The following is an 18,482-nucleotide window of genomic DNA, read 5'->3' as shown; positions in this document are numbered from 1 at the left end:
CGCTGAAGTGGAAAGGGGTGGGAGGGAGCTTCCACTTCGTTCTTGACCTGTTACTGATTCAGGGCTACGAGGCAGCAGTGCTCTCGGAAACGCTAATGCAGCTTTCAGTTTTGCCAACATAAAAAGTGTCTGGGCTTATGCTGCAGAAAGTTACGTAAGCGAGCAGATTTGCAGGTATGGTTGGTGAGAACTTGCCCGCCAACCATGTCATATCTCGCCCCATTCTTACCTTGTGAAGAATGGGGCGAGAGTATCCTCCGAATCGGAAAAAATGTGGATACAGGGCCTAAATATGGAAATGGTCATTGTCACTGCAAAGGCGTGGAAGGCGGAGAAATTGTGAAAATGGGATGGAGCCGATTTGGTGTAGAAGGTGGCAAGAAAAGTTGTGAAGATAGCTGTGCAAGTGAGGCTTATAATGAACGGATGTTTTAAAGTGGTTGTCGATCGAGATGGTGAGGTCAAGGTAGCAGAAGTAGAAACTGAAGAGGTGAATTTCGGGGAGGGGCATGCGTTTACTACACTCGTATTTACCTCAAGAACCCCAGTCAAAAAAGTCCGGCTCTATGCAGAGCATTACTAATTTCCCCCTTTGTAGGTGCATTTTAGATGTGTTTTCTCGTCAAACCAAAAGCATTGCTACTTCCGACAACCAAATCTTGTTAATAACCCTTGTTCAGCATAAAAACAAACTTGCTTTTTTTTTTTTTTTTTTTAGCTGAAAACGAGTATAGTGGGTGAACTTGGTGCAAGGCGAGCTGGTTAAGAGCTGACATTTTTTAACCCTGGAGAGGGGAAGGGTTTGGAGATCCTGTCCACATCCTGTCCTCCGTTTGCCCACTCACCAAGGGAAGAAAACCGCGTGAGGCGAACCGAATCCGAGGATGTCATCGATATAGCTTCCGTAAAAGTCCAAGAGAGACTTCTCAACCAAGCCCACAAGGAGGTTAGCAAAGGAGGGACCAATTTGAATCCCCGGCTTGTTGGCTTACCTGAGGCCAATGCATTCATAGCGAGGATCCAACCGAAAGGGAAATTTACTTGGAAAGAGACATTCGCAGAACACCGACAACGCGACCGTCGAAGTTTAAAAACGTGGCATCGGTTAGGGGCAATAAACTAAACTCCCCCCCCCCCCCCCCACCCTTTTTTTTTTTTTTTTTTTTTGGGGGGGGGGGGGGTTTGTTATGTTTAACTTTGTTTGTTTCCTGGGGTTGGGCCAACAGATAAACCAGCGTACGGTATTCATGTTACAAGGCGCAAAACCACGGACACAAGAGAGAAAGAGACAAACAGGCGCCTGTTTGTCTTTTTCTCTCTTGTGTCCGTGGTTTTGCGCCTTGTAACATGAATACCAACGTCTACCAACTGCGAGCGCCTATCCAGAGATCTGCCCGTGCCTAGATCTGGGGACAACGCCAGCGTAGGGAAAACCGCTCGTAGGGAATCCGTTCGCGTAGTGGTGATGATGATGATAGCGTCACGTATGACTCGCACACTGGCTCGCTGGCCTCGCGGCCTCGCCGTTTTTAACGGTTCTCAGTTTGAACTTCGGATGTGGTTGCTGGTTGCTCCGTAGCTTTTGTGCATGCTAGCGGCATAACGCCGACCCAGATAAGTACAAGTGCATGATTTGTGACATGTGCTTCAAGAAAATCTACAACTTAAAGAGGCACCTAAAGGAGGTTCACGGGGACGCTGACACGAGCTGGATCACACTGTCCGCTGCCGCCTTGCATGCGATCTGTGTCCAACTCCACTTTGAAGCGAAACACGGGATCGTCGCGAGGCGTGACAAGTTAAAGTTCAATTTGTTGAAAGGTAAGTGCGCTCGCTTAGTTTTCTACCTTTTGTACAGAAGAAAAATCAATAACAGTGCCTACCACTGTTACAAAATACGGTGTGGGCCTAGAGCAGAAAAGATATAATTCAAGCTCTCGTTTAAAGACTAAAAAATCTGAAAAGAGACGACAATTCATTACCACAAATTTGCATCCGCACCAATGGTGACTATTGCGATTGCACAGAGGGATAAAATACACTCGTCCTCTAATAGCACGAGCTGCCACATGAAATCCCAGCATATGTTGTCGTATCGGAAATTAATTAAAAGTGTATTGTTGGGCCAGTTTGGTCATCTCGAAAACATTGCAAAAGAAGAGGATAAGAACAGAAATGGCAACAAGCGTTACCATCTAGTATCGACTGACTGTTTAATTCGTGCTAAGAGAAGTACGAGAAGAAAGTTGGTTTGTTAATTTTTTTTTTCTTTCCTTTTCTCTTCTAAAGGGTTGTTCATCTTTCTAGAGCATCAAAATGCAACACTGCCTTTCTTTGAATCTCAGAGTAACACATTCTTTTCGATAGTGCCGCTTGTCCTGTCCCTCTCTCGTCTTTCGTGCAAATTGTTTTCGAGATGCTTAAAGGGATACTACAACGAAATTTCGGCGCTCATTTCTTTGGTCTATATGTGTTCAAAAGAGCAGTATCACATGGAACATACCAATATCTTGTTAAAAAAGTCTCGAAAAGGAATTTTAAAACAAACTAAACGATTAGCAAAGAGCACCTGGTGGATGTCGCTAACGCCTCGTTTGTAATGCTCGTCTAGGAACCTTGACAGCTAGTGACGGAGGTTGTCTCGTCTCCGCGGCCACGACGAGAGAAGGGGGAAAGGAGGAACTCCCCTCTTCCCGACAATCCCTTTTGTGTGTCGCAGAAGTCGCTATTGTCCCCCTAGAAGATTATAGAAGATTAACCCGTCACTCAAAATTCGTACAAAAGCAGCCGCTTCGGTGGCTGGAACGACTACGCCATCCTCTCGACGTCAGCCTCGCCGTAGCTTTGCTCGTCTTGAGACGACCTACGTCACGATTGCGTTGGATGTCACGTGCTCTAAGCTGGGCCTTCTCCGAGCGCTTGCCAGAGCGGGCTGTTTATAGCGAAAAATACAGCCACCAGGATCAAAATACAAACGTGCGATTGTCATTTACGGATATTGTGGATCATATTCAACCTATTTTTGAACACGACAAGAATATTTCAAATTTCGTTGAAGTATCCCTTTAAAACTTGCTGTGCGGTACGAGTTTATTCTTTCGTTCCCCTCTGAAAAGTGCTTTCAAAGTGGTAGTTTATGACGTCGTATACAGAGCTCTTTTGTTCTGCGGGTGCACGGTCCTCAAAAAGCTTGCGCACCAACTGCACTGATCAAAGCTAGCTATGCAACTCGGAGTACTCCTGGAGAAGTGGCAATCAGTTCATTGCATGACGTTTCATCGACAGCTCAGATTACCTTTTTTTCTGTAATAAGCTGCATGAGACTGTCACTGCGACAGTCTCATGCAGTGTCGGTAAGGTGGGTTAACATTTTTGTAATGAGCCGCTGCGAAGCGGCGTGAACGCAGGCAGGCAGGCGGGTGGGTGGGTTAATGCATACCCCAGTGATACACGCAAGACGAAATGTCCGTACAGCGTGCAATTCGCATAACAAGCATCAATGAAACGATTGTGTTGACGAAACGTGTGTTCATGAAAAGTTGTCCACGAAACATAATTTTATGAAGCGAGTTTCAATGAAATGAAAGGGACCCTTTATGGAGTGGCATGCGCTGTGTAGCCGAAAACCCATATTTGACGTCATAAACGGTGAATGTGAAACATGGATATCTTGCGTTTGCCAACAATTTTGCACCAAATAATTGTCATATTTGGATTCATGGGGTAAAACCAGGCAAGAATTGACCTCCAACTATATTTTTAGGAACCACTTCAGCTTTCTTTAAGCCATGTTACTTTACAAGCGTGACTTTCACATCAGGACATCAACAGGATCGTCTCCTAAAGCACACCTGTGCATGGGAATAGCCATACTTCCAGTGTATATACCTTATAACGTCCTGAAGGAGTATTTTACCACATGCAATTCATTTAGCACTAAATTGTTTGTGCGGTAACATACTTCCTCGATACGTTAGGTCGAGAAAGAGTTGAATGAATGTCCGAGCCCTTTTTAAGATAAAATAGAATGTCAATTTTTATTCCTCGAGCCAACACTTGTTCTCGTGCATTGACGCTAAAGCTTGTGGATAGTGTTTCAAGTCGTGTTGCAAGTTGCACCAGGGAACGGTGACACGATAGCAAGGTAGAACAAGAGGTTTAATATGGCGATCGGCTCAGAGCCAGGTACGTTCTAGCCACGGGCGCAAGGCACGAGTTGATGCGCACGAGCCGCGGAGCTCTATCTGCTCGGCTGCTCAGTGTAGCCAACATCTCCCCCATACAGAAGAGTCAAAGTCTTAGGGGAGCCTTGACGCATCGGCCACTTCTCGTTTGTGAATGAAGATTGCCTTCACATTCTATACGTGGCTCTTGAGCATCTCCGCTCTCAACGACTTCCGCATCCCACTTCTGACACCATGTTGCAAGTTGCGCCAGGAAAGGTGACATGATAGCAAGGTAGAAGAAGAGGTTTAATATGGCGATCGGCTCAGAGCCGGGTACGTTCTAGCCACGGGCACAAGGCACGAGTTCATGCGCACGAGCCGCGGAGCTTTATCTGCTCGGCTGCTCAGTGTAAGCTTAAGCACATAACCTTAAGCACATAAGCTTAAGCACAAACCTAGCACAACTGATTGTAGCGGCTTTGGCCGTTGCCACAGGTATGTATGATGGGAGTATGGCTACCTGGGGAGTGAAGCAGAGGGGTCATAGTGTTACCCTAATATCCCGAGAGATAGCCCACCTAAAATCAATAAAAAAATGGCTCAAATTAAGGAGTGGGCTCACTTGCAGTGTGAAGCAATAATGGCTCTACTTGCCAGTCGGCAATGGTTCATTATATCTTGCCATAGCTAACTCGACACAATAACTAGACACATTATATCCCCAATAGCTAACTAAAAGAAAAAAAAGCAAATGAAGCCAAAAACTGGGGTGGCTTACCTTTCGAGGCTGGGGCATCTCTCAGAATTTTATGGTAAGCATATATCTCACGTCTACAGTTTACATGCTACCAACACACTGGGGTTTTTTAGCTGCTCTTGTGACTGCCACTATAATGAGACTTGACTCTTTTCTAGGGGTGTATGAATACTTTAATATCGGAATACAAATAAAATAGTAAGCTCTCGGATAAATCGATTCACAAATAAAATTCTTAGTGTTTGGTTAACCGTAGATTTAAAATGTTCTGTGAAAGATGCGCGGTCGACATGGAGCCAAAGAAACTTGTGCTCCCTCTCCATTGTAGTGCGCACTTGCATTGAACTTGTGAATATGCAAAACATATTTTGGTTTGTGTTTTTTTTTGTTTTTTTTTGTCCTCCCATCACTCACATAGCAGGTGCACTTGCAAACACTACACATGTGGGGTGCAGTGAACCTGTTCTTGCAGACCGTAGTGTTTAGGAGTGCACCTACTATGTGGGCATTGGGAGCACAAAAAAACCATGGACTGCATGCTACAGCTAAAAGTCTGATTGGGATGTACATTTAGTGAAACAAACATGAAGATGTTTTAAAGCAGGGGGTATATGATGTGACTGACATACCACTCTTAATTCAGGCCATTTCATTTTAAGCTTTCTTTCTTCTCTGCCTGCCAGAATTCAGTGACTGGAGGGAGGCTAAGGATGGCAGAGAGCATGTTCGCTTCATTCTCCACGACGGACCCAAGGGACGAGATGAGGGTGTCCTGAAAAGGTATTACTACTGCCACCGCTCTGGATCATTTCAGAGCAAGAGGTAAATGACAACTGAGAACCCAGGGCACTTGTAAGACTAATGTGCAATGCTTAGCCACAATTCAAGCTACAGAGAAAGATGGCAAGGTGACAGTAGAGTACCAGGCAGAACACTACAGCCACCCGAAGGAACTGAAGCACCAGCGCCTCTTTACGACTGAGAAGGAGGCTTTAGCTGATAAACTAAAGCAAGGCATCCCTGCCCATAAAGATCTGGTAGACGCACATTCTTCTGCTGGCAGTGAGATGGGTAGGCTACATTTGCTCTCAATGAAAGACATTGGCAACATCTCCGTCGAGCATGAAATTCTGACGAAAGAGCTACGGCACTGAACAAAGTCGGATTCCCCAGTCCTGTACTGACATGGAGGAAGGAAAACAAAAAGAGAGCTTTGAGCTTGCCCTGATGACTGTCCCTCAGAAAGAATGCCTCACAAAGCTTGGCCCCAAGTTTCTGTGCATTAACTACACTCATAATATAAATGGCCACAATCTGCAACTGAAGACTCATGACAGCTACAGAAGATCAGTCAGGCATGCCATGCACATATTTGATCTCAAAGTAACTAGACACCAAGGCTATGAAACACTCCTTAAGGCCATAAAGGTAATGCATGGGAGGAAGTGATGGGCTGTGCCCAATATTGGATGCTCGGCTCGTGGCATGTAAGCCACAACTGGGCTCTAAAGTTGCAGTCAGTCCAAGATATAAGCAGACCCGTGACCGTCTTCGCGACGAGTTGTGGGCGCTGAGAAATTGTAAAGATGAGGGTCAATTCCAACGACCTCCAACAGGCTTCCCGTGTCAGAAACTAAGTGAAGAGGCTGATCCAAAACTAATTCAACTAGTACAGGAGTTTCTTCAGTACTTTGGGCACTACCATGGTGGCAGAGCCTAACAGTGGGCGCACTGCTTCAGAAAGGGCATTCCTTTTAATACTACCAACCACTTGGAGGCAATGTACAAGGACCTGAAGTCACGCTAATGCATGGAACTCTCAACCAGAGGCTTGACAAGCTGTTGATGATCCTCTTTGAACAGAGCCGTGACCGGCTCTACGAGCGTCCCAAGTCGCTCGTAAAAAGGAAAAACTCATCGGCATGATGCAGCCCTTTTTCGGAGGCACCAGGAGGGGATGAAAATTCCAGCATCAGATGTAGAACAGCTGCAAAATGGCAATGGCTGGCTTGTAAAGTCTCAGTCCCAGACAGAGAGAAGCTACCATGTTGAGAAGGGCGACCCCCGCCAGAGTTGCGTGCTTCGTTGCAGGGACTGTGACATCTTTATCGACAGTTACAAGTGCACTTGCAATGACAGCCTGATTTCATCATCAATGTGCAAGCATATTCACGCAGTAGCTTACCTGGGGATCCATGTGACGACCGTGGAGGAGGCCGACACTGAGCCAGGTGTAGAAATGCCATCAACAACACGTGAAGCAACAGGCTTTACGTTAGATGATGAGCTACAGTCCCTCTTGGATGACATTCGGCAGGGTATTGAGGTAGGGATGGAGAAGACTCAACCAAATTCAGAGGACAACATATGTTCAACAATAAGTGGACTGAACAAGTCCCTCTCCAGGAAGAAATTGACAAGCTCTTCAAGCTCCCCGGTGTTGAAATACCGTACCAAGGCCCAAGAAGTACTTGACTCTGTTCCAGATGAGACTTCTCCAAAACCTAGGGTAATCCCTCACAACAAAAAGGTGGAAAAACAACCACGGTACTTTCCCCCCCAAAAAACGCCCTGGTTCTGGCCCCATGCATGGCAAACCTCCCACCAGCTTGGAGCAGCAGCACATCATGTTGGGCCTCGTAGCCAGGTGAGTTCCTACAGAAGGAGCAGCATCCGCTCAGCTCCATGTGGATGTTCCGAGCATGTCTGTGCTGGCCCTCAAGGAGCACGACTACTTTGCAAATCAGTAGTCGTGACAATTGGACTACAAAAAAGGGGCAGTATTCTTCTTGCAAAAAGGAATGGCGTGTTGGACAGCTTGGATTTCTTTCCACTTTGGAGAATGTCACGAGATGCTCGAGCTAAGGGCAAGAGGGGCATCTCTTACCATCCTCCAACAGGTTACGTTAGGCGAGGCATTATATGCTGACCTTAATCGTAACGCTTTTTTAACAACCAGGGATTGGCAATTTTATTTAAGTTGATCCGGAACGGTTGTCTCTAAATTAACGGGCAACCATAGTGCCTCGAAATGCTCGTTTATAAGCATGCCCCTCGCTGAAACCGGCACTTTTTTTTTAGATAGTATTACTGCACGAGAATGTGCAGCTTTTTCCGCTTTGGAGAATGTCGAGAGGTGCTCGAGCTCGCCATTCTCCAACAGGTGGCTTATGTTATCAGCTGGTCTTAATTGGAAAAGTGTTTTAATGGCCAGAGCTTGCCAATTTAATTTCAAATTTATGCAGACAGGTTACCTCTAAGTTAATGTGTAACCACAATACCTCAAGTTGCCTGTTACATGCTTATTTTTTATTTTGCATACTGCTGCACGGGAATGTGAAAGTTGCAGTTCCCGCGACATACCAAATTATTTTAGTATGTGACTTATATGCTTTAGGATATAATAGTTTTCTTGCTAATAAGTGCCTATAATCACTGTTTCATTGTTTTGTGAGCCAAGAGGGAGTGACCGCTGGCGACCACAAGCATGAGGATCTGCTACAGGAAGCATGATCATGTAAGTCATCCCCGTGTGCACGGGATAGTTTGTAACGGGCTAGGTGAGATTCAATTGCCAGCATTTTAAAAAGCGATAACTCAGAGGAGAGTAAAAGTACAAGCAAGCTGGTGAATTGCAGACGAAAAACTGAAACACCAGAAGGAAAAAGGACACGAAAAAAAGGATGACACACACACACCGTCTCGAACACAGCTGAAGGTTTATTCTAAAACCACACCCTTTTATAACGGTACACCACAGTCAACGCCAAGAACTCTCACACCAAGTCACACACCCAGACTGTCAGCAAGAGCAAACAAAAGAAATGCACTCGACGCTTACATACGTGCCAAGGTCAAGCAACTGACAAAAAAAAAATTGCATTGGTCAAAAAGTTTGTGCTTGCTTGTGAATCACCATCGACGAGACACTTACACAATTACCAGCAGAACCAATACTAAGAGTTTCTTTTACCACGCGTTTGAACTGATCTCGCTCGGCTTATCACCGTGGTGGCCATCCAATTCGGATGACAACTGTTGCAAACTTGTAACTGTACTACAGTTTCTGAATTTGGGGATTGCAGGAGGGCACACCTTTTGTGCTCCATGATTTGCTCATTAACATAACATCCAGTTTAAACTATGTATGAAAACCCAGGTGCCAAAGGAATATTATAAACACTACCATATTGACATTCAGTGGCAGTATTCCTATGCGTTTCCCCGCAAACTTTTTCTACCTCTTGTGAAAGGAGTCGACCTACTTTATCTGAAGTCTTCACAAGCACGTTCTCATGGGCACTCTCGTCGTCGTCTGAGGCCGTCTTGTCTTCACAGGCAATGTGAGACTCACTCTGAAGACAAATTTGGGATCTTCAGCATCGCTGCCGTCCGAACTGCTGCTAGGAACAGCTCTTTTCCTGGGGACCATCACCGCCATTAGCATTCCTCATGCGTGTCGCCATTTTTAAATTCATGTTGCCAGGCCAACAACTGCTGTCAGGCTAAACACATTGCAAAAGTGCAAAACGCTTTTTTTTTCTGGCACCTTTTTAGGTTGAAAATAGAAACCGAAACCAATTTTTGAACGTAACTTGTCTTTGACGCAGAGAGCAGCACAGCATGAGGGTGGACGAATGTGACTCGTCATTGGTGATATTTGTACAAACTAATAATGTGCACAGCTCGGACCAATGTAATTTAGCACACAGGTGGAATATAATTGTGACATTGTCTGTCCCTTTTTTTCTATCTCTTCTAATTTTTTTCCCCTTTTTTGACCACAGTCCAGTCTTTTTTGACCACTGTGTCAACCGTCAGCTTGCCTGCACATAAACCTTTTTCTTTTCAATAAAATTGGCCATTTCTAGCTATATTATTGAACAGAGCTCACTTTAGTAAAAAATAAAAGAAAAAGAAACTTTTTTCTGTAGTTTACGTGTGAAAACCAAGTTACATTTTAGGCCACTGTCTATCTTGGCAAAGGGAGACAGATAATACATAAGCCAAGTTTACTTCCTTCCCATTCCCTCATTTTTTCAGTCGTAATAAATGCCACGGTGGCCCAAAAGGCTGTTTGATAATATTGCGCCAAAAGGAGTGGGCAATCACCCATAAAAAGTGTTGTTTCCTTAGGTGTGGGGGGCTCAAACTTTTATATAATTACTGCACCATCTAGATCACTTCTGTAGTAAATCGTAGCACGATAGGTCAAGATAGCAATTTATGCGGTTCTTTCAAAGGGTTATGCGCATTTATACTCGTGCTGTATTTTTACCGATCAAGAGTAGGGATGTCGCGAACCACCCCAAGTTCGATTTCGAAAGGTTTCGATATTTTCAAAGCGAACTGAGGTTCGATTTCGAAAAATTTCGATATTTTCGTACCGACCTAGGTTCGAATTCGAAAAATTCGCAACTTTCGATCACAGTGGAGTTTCGAATTCGAAAAGTTCGAAGCTTTCACGGTTTCTAAAATTTCGAATTCGAATATTTCGAATATTTTTTTACTTCAGGTTCGATAAATTCGAAGATTTCGAAATTCTTTGGAAACAAAATTCGCCAACTTCGAACGCTTCGAATTTTTATAGACATGAAGTTCGAACAATTCGAAGATTTCGAATTTCTTTCTGCATAAAGTTCGAAAAGTTTGAAGGTTTCGATTCTCTTTTAACGCTAAATTCGGGAAAAAAAAAACAAAAAAACTTTGAAGATTTTGAATTTCTTTCTAGTCCAAGTTTTCAAAGTTCGAAGTCCGGTTTTCAAGTTCCTCCACAGTTTGTTTCAAATAACGTTTTCACGACTCACTGGTTTTCACAGAATCAAGTTTAGAAAAGTTAGGGTGTGATATCTAGATTCTGCGAAGTTGGTCAGGCAATTAAATGAGACGAAGAGTGTCCCGGATGTGCTGGAATATTTGCCAGTGCAGAGTGACGTGTGACAATGGATCAGTAATTGTGACCGCCAGCTCGGGGGGGGGTCTTTAACCTGCATCACGCAGTAGTGATCACACGAACACACTGTTTTACGAGACTCATCCAGTTCGAACCGGCCAGGGACGAGCAGGAGGTTGAGGCTCAGAAAAACCTTGAAGCGACCTGGCAAACTACCTCGCCACCCCTTGCACGCTGATAGTAATCCGATCGAACGCCGCCCGAGTGACGCTGGCATATAGTAAGTTAAGTTTGTAATTGTCCTGGAGGTTTATTTTCTGGGACGGAGGAATCGCCTCGCAAAAAGCCGACACAACTCGAGGTCGAGAAGCGTTCTACCCTACAAGTGGCGTCGAAAGATGAAAAACGGGGGGTAAGAGGGTAGCGGGGGGGGGGGGGCTTCAGTTTTCTTCCCCCCTTCCAGATATTTCGGACTGTTAAAGAAAACAATACGGGGAAAGAGGGCATGGTCGAGCTTATTTTAATCTGAAATTATTTATGCATATGTATAGCTACTGTCGCTCTTCACTGCATAAAAGATTGCGTAGATGGTCATTGTTAGAAACTCGTTGTCAGAAGGCACTACTCGTCACATGCTTAGTGGTTCGGAAGTTCAAAGTTACGTTTTTTTTCGACCTGTGCCAATAAATGCGGGGATAAAAAGCTGGAGAAAATAAAAACTATAAAGAATTCGCCGGAAGTGTTGTATTCTTGCGCATTCAGAGGTTCAGAACTTCAAAACAAGTTTCTTTTCCCAAATTTGTACAGGCTAAAAGAAACACGTCCCAGGATCGTGAAGCGAAAAAAAAAAAAAAAGTTTTCTTTTAATGACGTGCTGAACTTGAACACTATTAGAAATCTTCTCCCATGAGTTAATTTATTCCTTAACGTGAAAAAACAATAAATACATTATTTTGTATTCTGCAGATGGCAATGATACGCAAGGTCTGTGATGTTAATTTAAATGCGATACCTCAAACAACTTAGATGAAAATAAATATCAAGTTTAGGGCATAATTGCATGTAGATACATGTTTGGACATTTCTTCGAAACTCACGTTGAATAACAATAATCACATCTTAAGACGGCACTTACCTAGGCTATACATAGATCATCCTTAAAAAAGTATAACATCTCTACCACAAATAGCTTCGGCTACAGTGCGCTTCAAATCTGGCACAAACGATAATCATCAAAAACCCGTCGTCCTTCCTCGCCCCTTCAGAAATTTATTTCTTTAAAACTAAGCATGCCAGAACATTGAAACAAACGTCATTGTCTTTCGTAAGGAACGCAGCACCGCGTGTAAAAGTTCGAGAAAAAAAAAACTACGAACGTACCTCACTACTTGAATTCAAATGAAACCGTCCGCTGGTCTTTCGAAGTTCGACGAGCGTCGAACTTTTACCCTCAAAGTTCGAAGTTCGTCGAAATTCTGACTTTTCAGGATTCGAAAGTTCGAAACTTTTCGAATTTTCTTGATAAATAAGTTCGAAAGTTCGAAATTAATCAAATTTTTTGGTCACTCAAGTTCGGAAGTTCGACAAGCATCGAACTTTGCAGCGCAATAAGTTCGAGAGTTCGAAAAAGATCGAATATCTTAGCGTAATAAGTTCGACGGTTCGAAAAGCGTCGAACTTCTTAGCTCAACAAGTTCGAAAATTCGACTTCTGTCGAATTTTACGATGCAGAAAATTCGAAAAATCGAAATCTTTCGAACCTTTCGAATTGCTTGATTCGATAATCGAAACTTCGATTCGAAAAAAGTTTGCGGCATCCCTAATCAAGAGACTTGTACGACTGAATCATGCCAGCTATGTACTAGCTTGTTGAAGGCGCCACATAAATGACGACATAAGCCATTGACTTGAGTGGCACACCAACTTTTTGTCAAAGTGCCCATTAGAATTGTCAAAGGCAACGCTATCAATGCAGTTTGTCTGTGCAATGCCATCAATGCAGTTTGTCTGTACCACTGCCATCAATGCAGTTTGTCTGTACCACTGCCATTCAAAGTCCGGTAGCTAGCCCAAATAGTCTAGCATCACATACGAGGTTCGTTGCCAGAAAATGCAAGAACAAATGAAGTTCAGGCACCTTGTGCAGCCTCACCAACAAATGTAGACCACATACTGCAATGGCAAAAACACAGAGCTCGGCCGCTTCTGTCCACATACCTTCTGCGCATGCACGAGTTTCCCGTTGTGTTGATAAACAAAGCACGCTGCACGTCGGTGTATACACTCTGCCAATTTGTAATTTATGTGATGAAGATTTCTACAAAACTAAAACATATTGGCTGTTGCTGAATTGTGCCAAAAACATTAAGGGTGATTTCAAATAAGATCGATCAAGGGGTGGCTGGTCGAAATTTTCAATTCAATTGATATTTTTCTGTCATTGCTTATTATCCCGTATTTGCAACTCCAACGCCCCATACGTGGCAAGGCGGTACTTCCAAGATGGCAGAAGAGACGAAGATAGATTCTCCAGGATTTCACATGCACCTGCTTGTTCACGCTTGTCACTGCGCTAAAAATGACTCATTTGTGTAAAAATGCAAAGCAGTTAGGGCAGGATCATATAACAGGTGACGGAGATATTGATGCGTGGTAGAATTTAAAAGTTGCAGAAACCCCAACTTCCGAAGCTTTGTGGTGTGTGAGCGCGTTTTAGACACCAACCACGTCACTGTTTGTGGCAACATATTTTGGAGGGTGATGAAGATATTGTGTTTGCGCTTTGCCTGGCCATTAGTGCTCTAAAAAGTGAGCCGTGCACGGTGACCATCAAGCTCCAGAAGAGCAGCGTTCACAGTATTGATGTCTTCGTGTCACAGGCTCGCAACTCGCTGCTCACCTTCTAGGTTTTAGTGTGAAAACCAAATTCGAAGTGCCATCTAGATTTTCGTTTACGAACTGTGTGCTCCATAGAGTGCTGTGGAACTCCATTTAGACGCTGAGCTTTAAAACATGTATTCCGTAAAATACACTGCAGTTACCATAGCAGCCGTGTCTATTTATTGTTGTAACTCAATATATAGGCTCTAAGCATCCTAAAAAAACCTGAAACCATATTCAAGAGCAGCCGATTTCCCTAGTAAAAGTACAATCAAAGATTTTTCCGCGCCTCTCTTTCTGCATTGTGGTGCAGTACACTAGAGGGTGCCACCAGACAGGAAGGCAGCAGGGGAAGGCACATGACAGTAAATCACGAGCGACGGTTTCCCGGCGGACTGACTTTTCGAAGGCGCGCATGGTGGCACCCCCTGGTGTTCTGCGCCATGGCACCGAAAGAGGGGCATGGCACAATCTTTGATTGGACTTTCAATAGGGAAATCGGCCAGCCTTGAATTTAATTTTGGGTTTTTTTAGGATGCTTAGAGCTTATAGATTGAGTTACGACAATAGACGGTATCAGAATCTACTTGAGTGTCCCTTTAACAAAATAATTTGTGATGGTTACACCCACCATGTCTAAATAATTTTCTTTGTTTCTGATTTTAAAAAGTATTAGTCTTCTCCTGGTGTTATTGTTTTAGTTATTTAATTTCAAAGATGCCTGCTCCAATAGTGTGCGTGAATGCGACCGTCTACCTTTATGTGATCTAAGATTTCTTGTGCGCCCAGATTCTTCTTCTGATGAAAAATAAACATGTTTATTTACACCGGACATTAAGCAATGACATATAAAAATATCAATTGACTTGAAAATGTTGACCAGCCATCCTTCGGTCAATCTTATCCCAAAATCACCCTTAAATTGTCCAAAACAGCCCGAAACTGCACCAAAATACCTCCAGAACTTTTCTTTTTTTGATATAAGTTTTTGTTGCGATACATGTTTTACTTTAATGTGGACTTTTCTGCTCCTAAGCTGCTTCCAATTGTACATGTTCTCCTCTTGAGCTGCTCCGAAATTTTTTTACAGAATTTGTTTTAACTGTCTTACTTAGTCATGGGCAGTAGCCATACTCAAGTTTACCTTAAAAGGACACTGCCCCCCCCCCCCCCCCCCCTCACAAATTTTTTTAAAATTTTTTGCCAGGCGTCTGAATACTATTTAAGTAATATTTTGCTACAGAGAAGACAGAATTCACAGACACCGTGTACGACAGTTCTGAAGTAGAGGTCCCACGCCCGTCGTCCGTGAGTCCCACGAAACGTGAAACGACGCCATGTTGAGAATTATGCAGTGAACGCACAGAATGCTTCCAATTGTCTGTGCAACCTTTTTTTTTTTTTTTTTTTTTTTTTCAATTGACATATTTGCAGCTTTTTGGAAGCCACAAAAAATGTTTCATTTTTTTTCTACTTTTTGGATTCACTGTGTGCCTTCAATGACCCACGACTTTGATTAAATTTGGTGGTCGTGTCTAAACCTTAGAAAACTGCCTTGGAAAAGAGAGTGAGCGCGACTCGATCGGCAGTTTTCGGGCGGAAAGAAACTGAATTTCGAGCTGCAAATTTTGTTCTAGGTAGTTCGGCTCTCATATGTCACATAAAACTAAAAACCTCGGCGAGCATAAATACCCTGTCAGTGTCCCTTTAAAGGGTCCCTGAAAAGAAAAGTTTTTTTTTAAACAGCCTGGTTGAAACACGCAAGGCAACAATCAAATCTTATGCGAAAAAAAAAAAAAAAAATTTTTTTTTCTAGAGCAATATTGACGGCGTAGAGTTTATCTGAAATTTTTTGTGCAAAGCCCATGAAGTCACGGGTCATTCCGGAATAACCATCTCGGTCGTGAAGGCAAAGCCGGTCCATTTCTACTCCATGTGCCCAAAATGCCAAGAGAAAACAAGTGGAAAGGAGGTAACTGCCGACTAAATGGTGTCTTGTGCCGTCATTATTGGTCTAAACGAATTTTTTTCGCATAAACTAATCTTTTGACACGCGTGTCCCAACCAGACTGTTCAAAACTAACTTTTTTTTTTTCTTTTCAGGGGCCTTTTAAGGTGGATTGCAGCAGATGCTACGAGCCAGCACAACTAATTCTGTGCTAAGAGTGTGTTGGGCGACCTTCCGGCTTGGCGCAGCAATGCGCAATATCACGCGACACTCTTGCCGGGCGTGATGGCTTCTAGCATCAGCTGCAGTCCATCTTAATGTGAAATGGAGTGTGATTACTAGTAATGCATTACCGGTCAGTTGTGACTTTTTCCAATAGCTTTGAACTGTAACGCGTTACTCTTTATTAGCGGTACTTTGTAACTGTAACACTTACTTTTTTTTATTGGGTAACTGCAACTTTTAAAGTGATGTTCTTTAAAGCCAAGTTCCATGTTCTTTAAATCCGAAAAAGAGGGGGGGGGGGGGGGGGGGGGGGGTTCGCTGTTTATTATTTCTTGCAAATTTGATGTTATTCGTTGTCTATTTTTGCTGTTGACCGGAATGCATGCAGGGTTTCTCAGGGCTTGTGTCATAGGAGCGACAGCATATCTATAAGACCCATGGAGTGCTAAATGGCACGTGTAGAAACACTTTTCAAAGGAGGAAGCAGCCTTGCAAACAGATCAGTGTAGTCTGTGTTCAAGAGAACACGAAATGAAGATGTCAAAACAGGTTGTTTGTTGTAAAACTGGTGTTTTTCTTGTTAAAAAAAAACTTGAATTTCTTATTTGCTTTTTTCCACCGATTTTCGAGAAACACTTTTTAAGGGTTACTTTTCAGTGTTTGCCGTCATACCAAAAACCTAGAACTTTACCTATAGTACATTGTTTTGAAATAACCTTTTAAGCCACCCAGGGGTGTTGCCGTTTTGGTGCCTGCCACCTAAGCCTTTTTTTCCCTGAACACTCATCCTAGGTTAATACTAACCCTCAAGGAGGGAAGCACCTTCAATCTGTTGAAAATGCCAAAGTATGACAGGTGAGCAGCAGGTAACAAGTGATGAAGATTGCTCATCTGGACAAAATGTTTTTGGAGTCGAAATCGAGAGAAACATTTTTATTAGGTTTTCATTTGGCTGCCCTTGCAACAAACCTTACCTTGATCTTGTGTTAAGCAATGAAGCTATTTGTACTGGACCCAGTGAAGTATATATGATTGAATAGAGCTGGAGCCATTGGAATGGGAAGGTCAAGGTCCTGTGTAATTCAGTTCACTGACCATTGCAAGAAAATGTAGCATCCGCTGGTGGATTCTGTGACCTTTTGCTACAGCAATTATTGATTATGTGCAGGTACCTGGACCTCGAGACCGGTGGCCTTGGAGATGTCAGCAAGGCTACGGGGTGATTTGCTCACCACGAGGCTGTGCAATTTAGTGGCATGGAACTAGTGCCTCATTTCGGAGATCTCCATGGCGAGTGAACAGTGTAAGGCTGGTGGGGCAAGAAGTTTATTGGAAGGTTATGCCATGGTGATCAACATTCATGACAGGTTCATCTGCCGAACTAGCTATGCAATTGAGGCAAGCCTGCTAAGTCACTGGGACATGGATGCATTAGTCGTCAGTGTGTGGCGCAGAGGACTTCTAGGGACAACTCCAGGAGACGAACATGCAATATTTATATTCTGTCTATATTTTGGTGAACCAATGTTACTGTTGACATTTAAGTGTGGGACATTTCGCTTGTGCGGCAAAAGATATGTCAGGTGTGTAATGGGGTCCCACAAAAAATACCTATGCTTTGTCTTGAGCTATGTTCATAGAGGCATGGCAAGGGGGGGCCAGAAGAGTGATGAAAGTTGTGCCGGTGATGGTCACAGTTTGGGAAATAATCGCTTGTTTCTGGAATAATTACAACTGCAACTTCCGGTCCTAAAGATGCCTGCAGCAGACTACGAATACAAGAAGTATGCCGTCTGCCACAAGCTGGCGCCATCGTTTGAATCGTGTGAATAAAGACTATATTCTGATATTGTATTTGTTTGAAATATAATGACTTTCAGACACTTATAAGAATTCATAGTGGGGTGCGATGCAAAATATGGTTTATTGAAAGTCCGGTCGTCGATCGAGATGGTCGTCTGCTAAAAGATTGCATTGCACTTGTGAGAAAAGCACTTCAAGCAACCGGTTGAGATCCCAATTTTTTTTTTTTTTTTGCGGACTCGCGTTATGTGAAAGTGCTTCATAGCTGGTTGTAACCATCCCATGAAGAAAGGTTCTTGCAGTTTCTTCAGATTCCCGCAATACCCCAAAGCGCGAGAGAACTGGATAAAAACCATAAGGTGAGTACATGTAGCACTGGCGGACAGTTGCCTCGATGTAAAAAAAGGGCCAAACCAACCAAGAGCATGTAAAACCCATATTCTGTTCGGTCATATTGTTTGAAAATATGGCGGTATATTTATATCTTATTACTATAATATTGATAAAGTAGTTGCATGCAAGTAGTAGTGAGAGTAAAATCCAGATCAAACTTTCAGTAGTCTTAAAGGCCCGTTCACACTCTTGCGACCGAGAGAGACCAGACCGGTTTTTAAGCCTCTTGCAATCTCTTGGGACCAGCTCCGCTGCAACGCATCCGGTCCTAAGAGATCACAAGAGGCTTAAAAACCGGCCTGGTCTCTCGGTCTTCCTCGGTTGCAAGACTGAACGGAGCTTAAGGCCTGTTCACTCTTGCAACCGAGTACAACTAAGAAAGACGAGACTTGTTAAAACCTCTTAAAATTTCTTGGG

General features: G+C 43.5%; 1 protein-coding gene across 8 annotated transcripts; it reads left to right on the top strand.

The window, feature by feature from the left end:
* Positions 1 to 1,488: 1,488 nt before the first annotated feature.
* Positions 1,489 to 18,186, top strand: LOC115316270. Of its 8 annotated transcripts, XR_006076889.1 has the most exons (5): positions 1,529 to 1,821; positions 5,607 to 5,703; positions 7,410 to 7,570; positions 8,379 to 8,440; positions 17,038 to 18,186. XR_006076889.1 is itself a non-coding variant. In XM_042287536.1 (3 exons), exons 1-3 carry the CDS (start codon positions 1,629 to 1,631, stop codon positions 7,411 to 7,413), a joined length of 294 nt encoding a protein of 97 aa, XP_042143470.1. In that variant the 5' UTR covers positions 1,529 to 1,628; the 3' UTR covers positions 7,414 to 7,481. The 8 variants fall into 8 exon arrangements, 2 of the variants coding, with proteins under 2 accessions (XP_042143470.1, XP_042143469.1); XR_006076890.1 differs by having other exon boundaries at positions 1,496 to 1,821; positions 7,410 to 8,440; XR_006076888.1 differs by having other exon boundaries at positions 5,607 to 5,745; positions 7,410 to 8,440.
* Positions 18,187 to 18,482: the final 296 nt, after the last annotated feature.

This window comes from Ixodes scapularis, unplaced genomic scaffold, assembly GCF_016920785.2.
Source record: "Ixodes scapularis isolate PalLabHiFi unplaced genomic scaffold, ASM1692078v2 PGA_scaffold9__187_contigs__length_104089568, whole genome shotgun sequence".
NCBI lineage: Eukaryota > Metazoa > Arthropoda > Arachnida > Ixodida > Ixodidae > Ixodes > Ixodes scapularis.
This window is presented reverse-complemented; position numbering and strand designations above follow the sequence as displayed.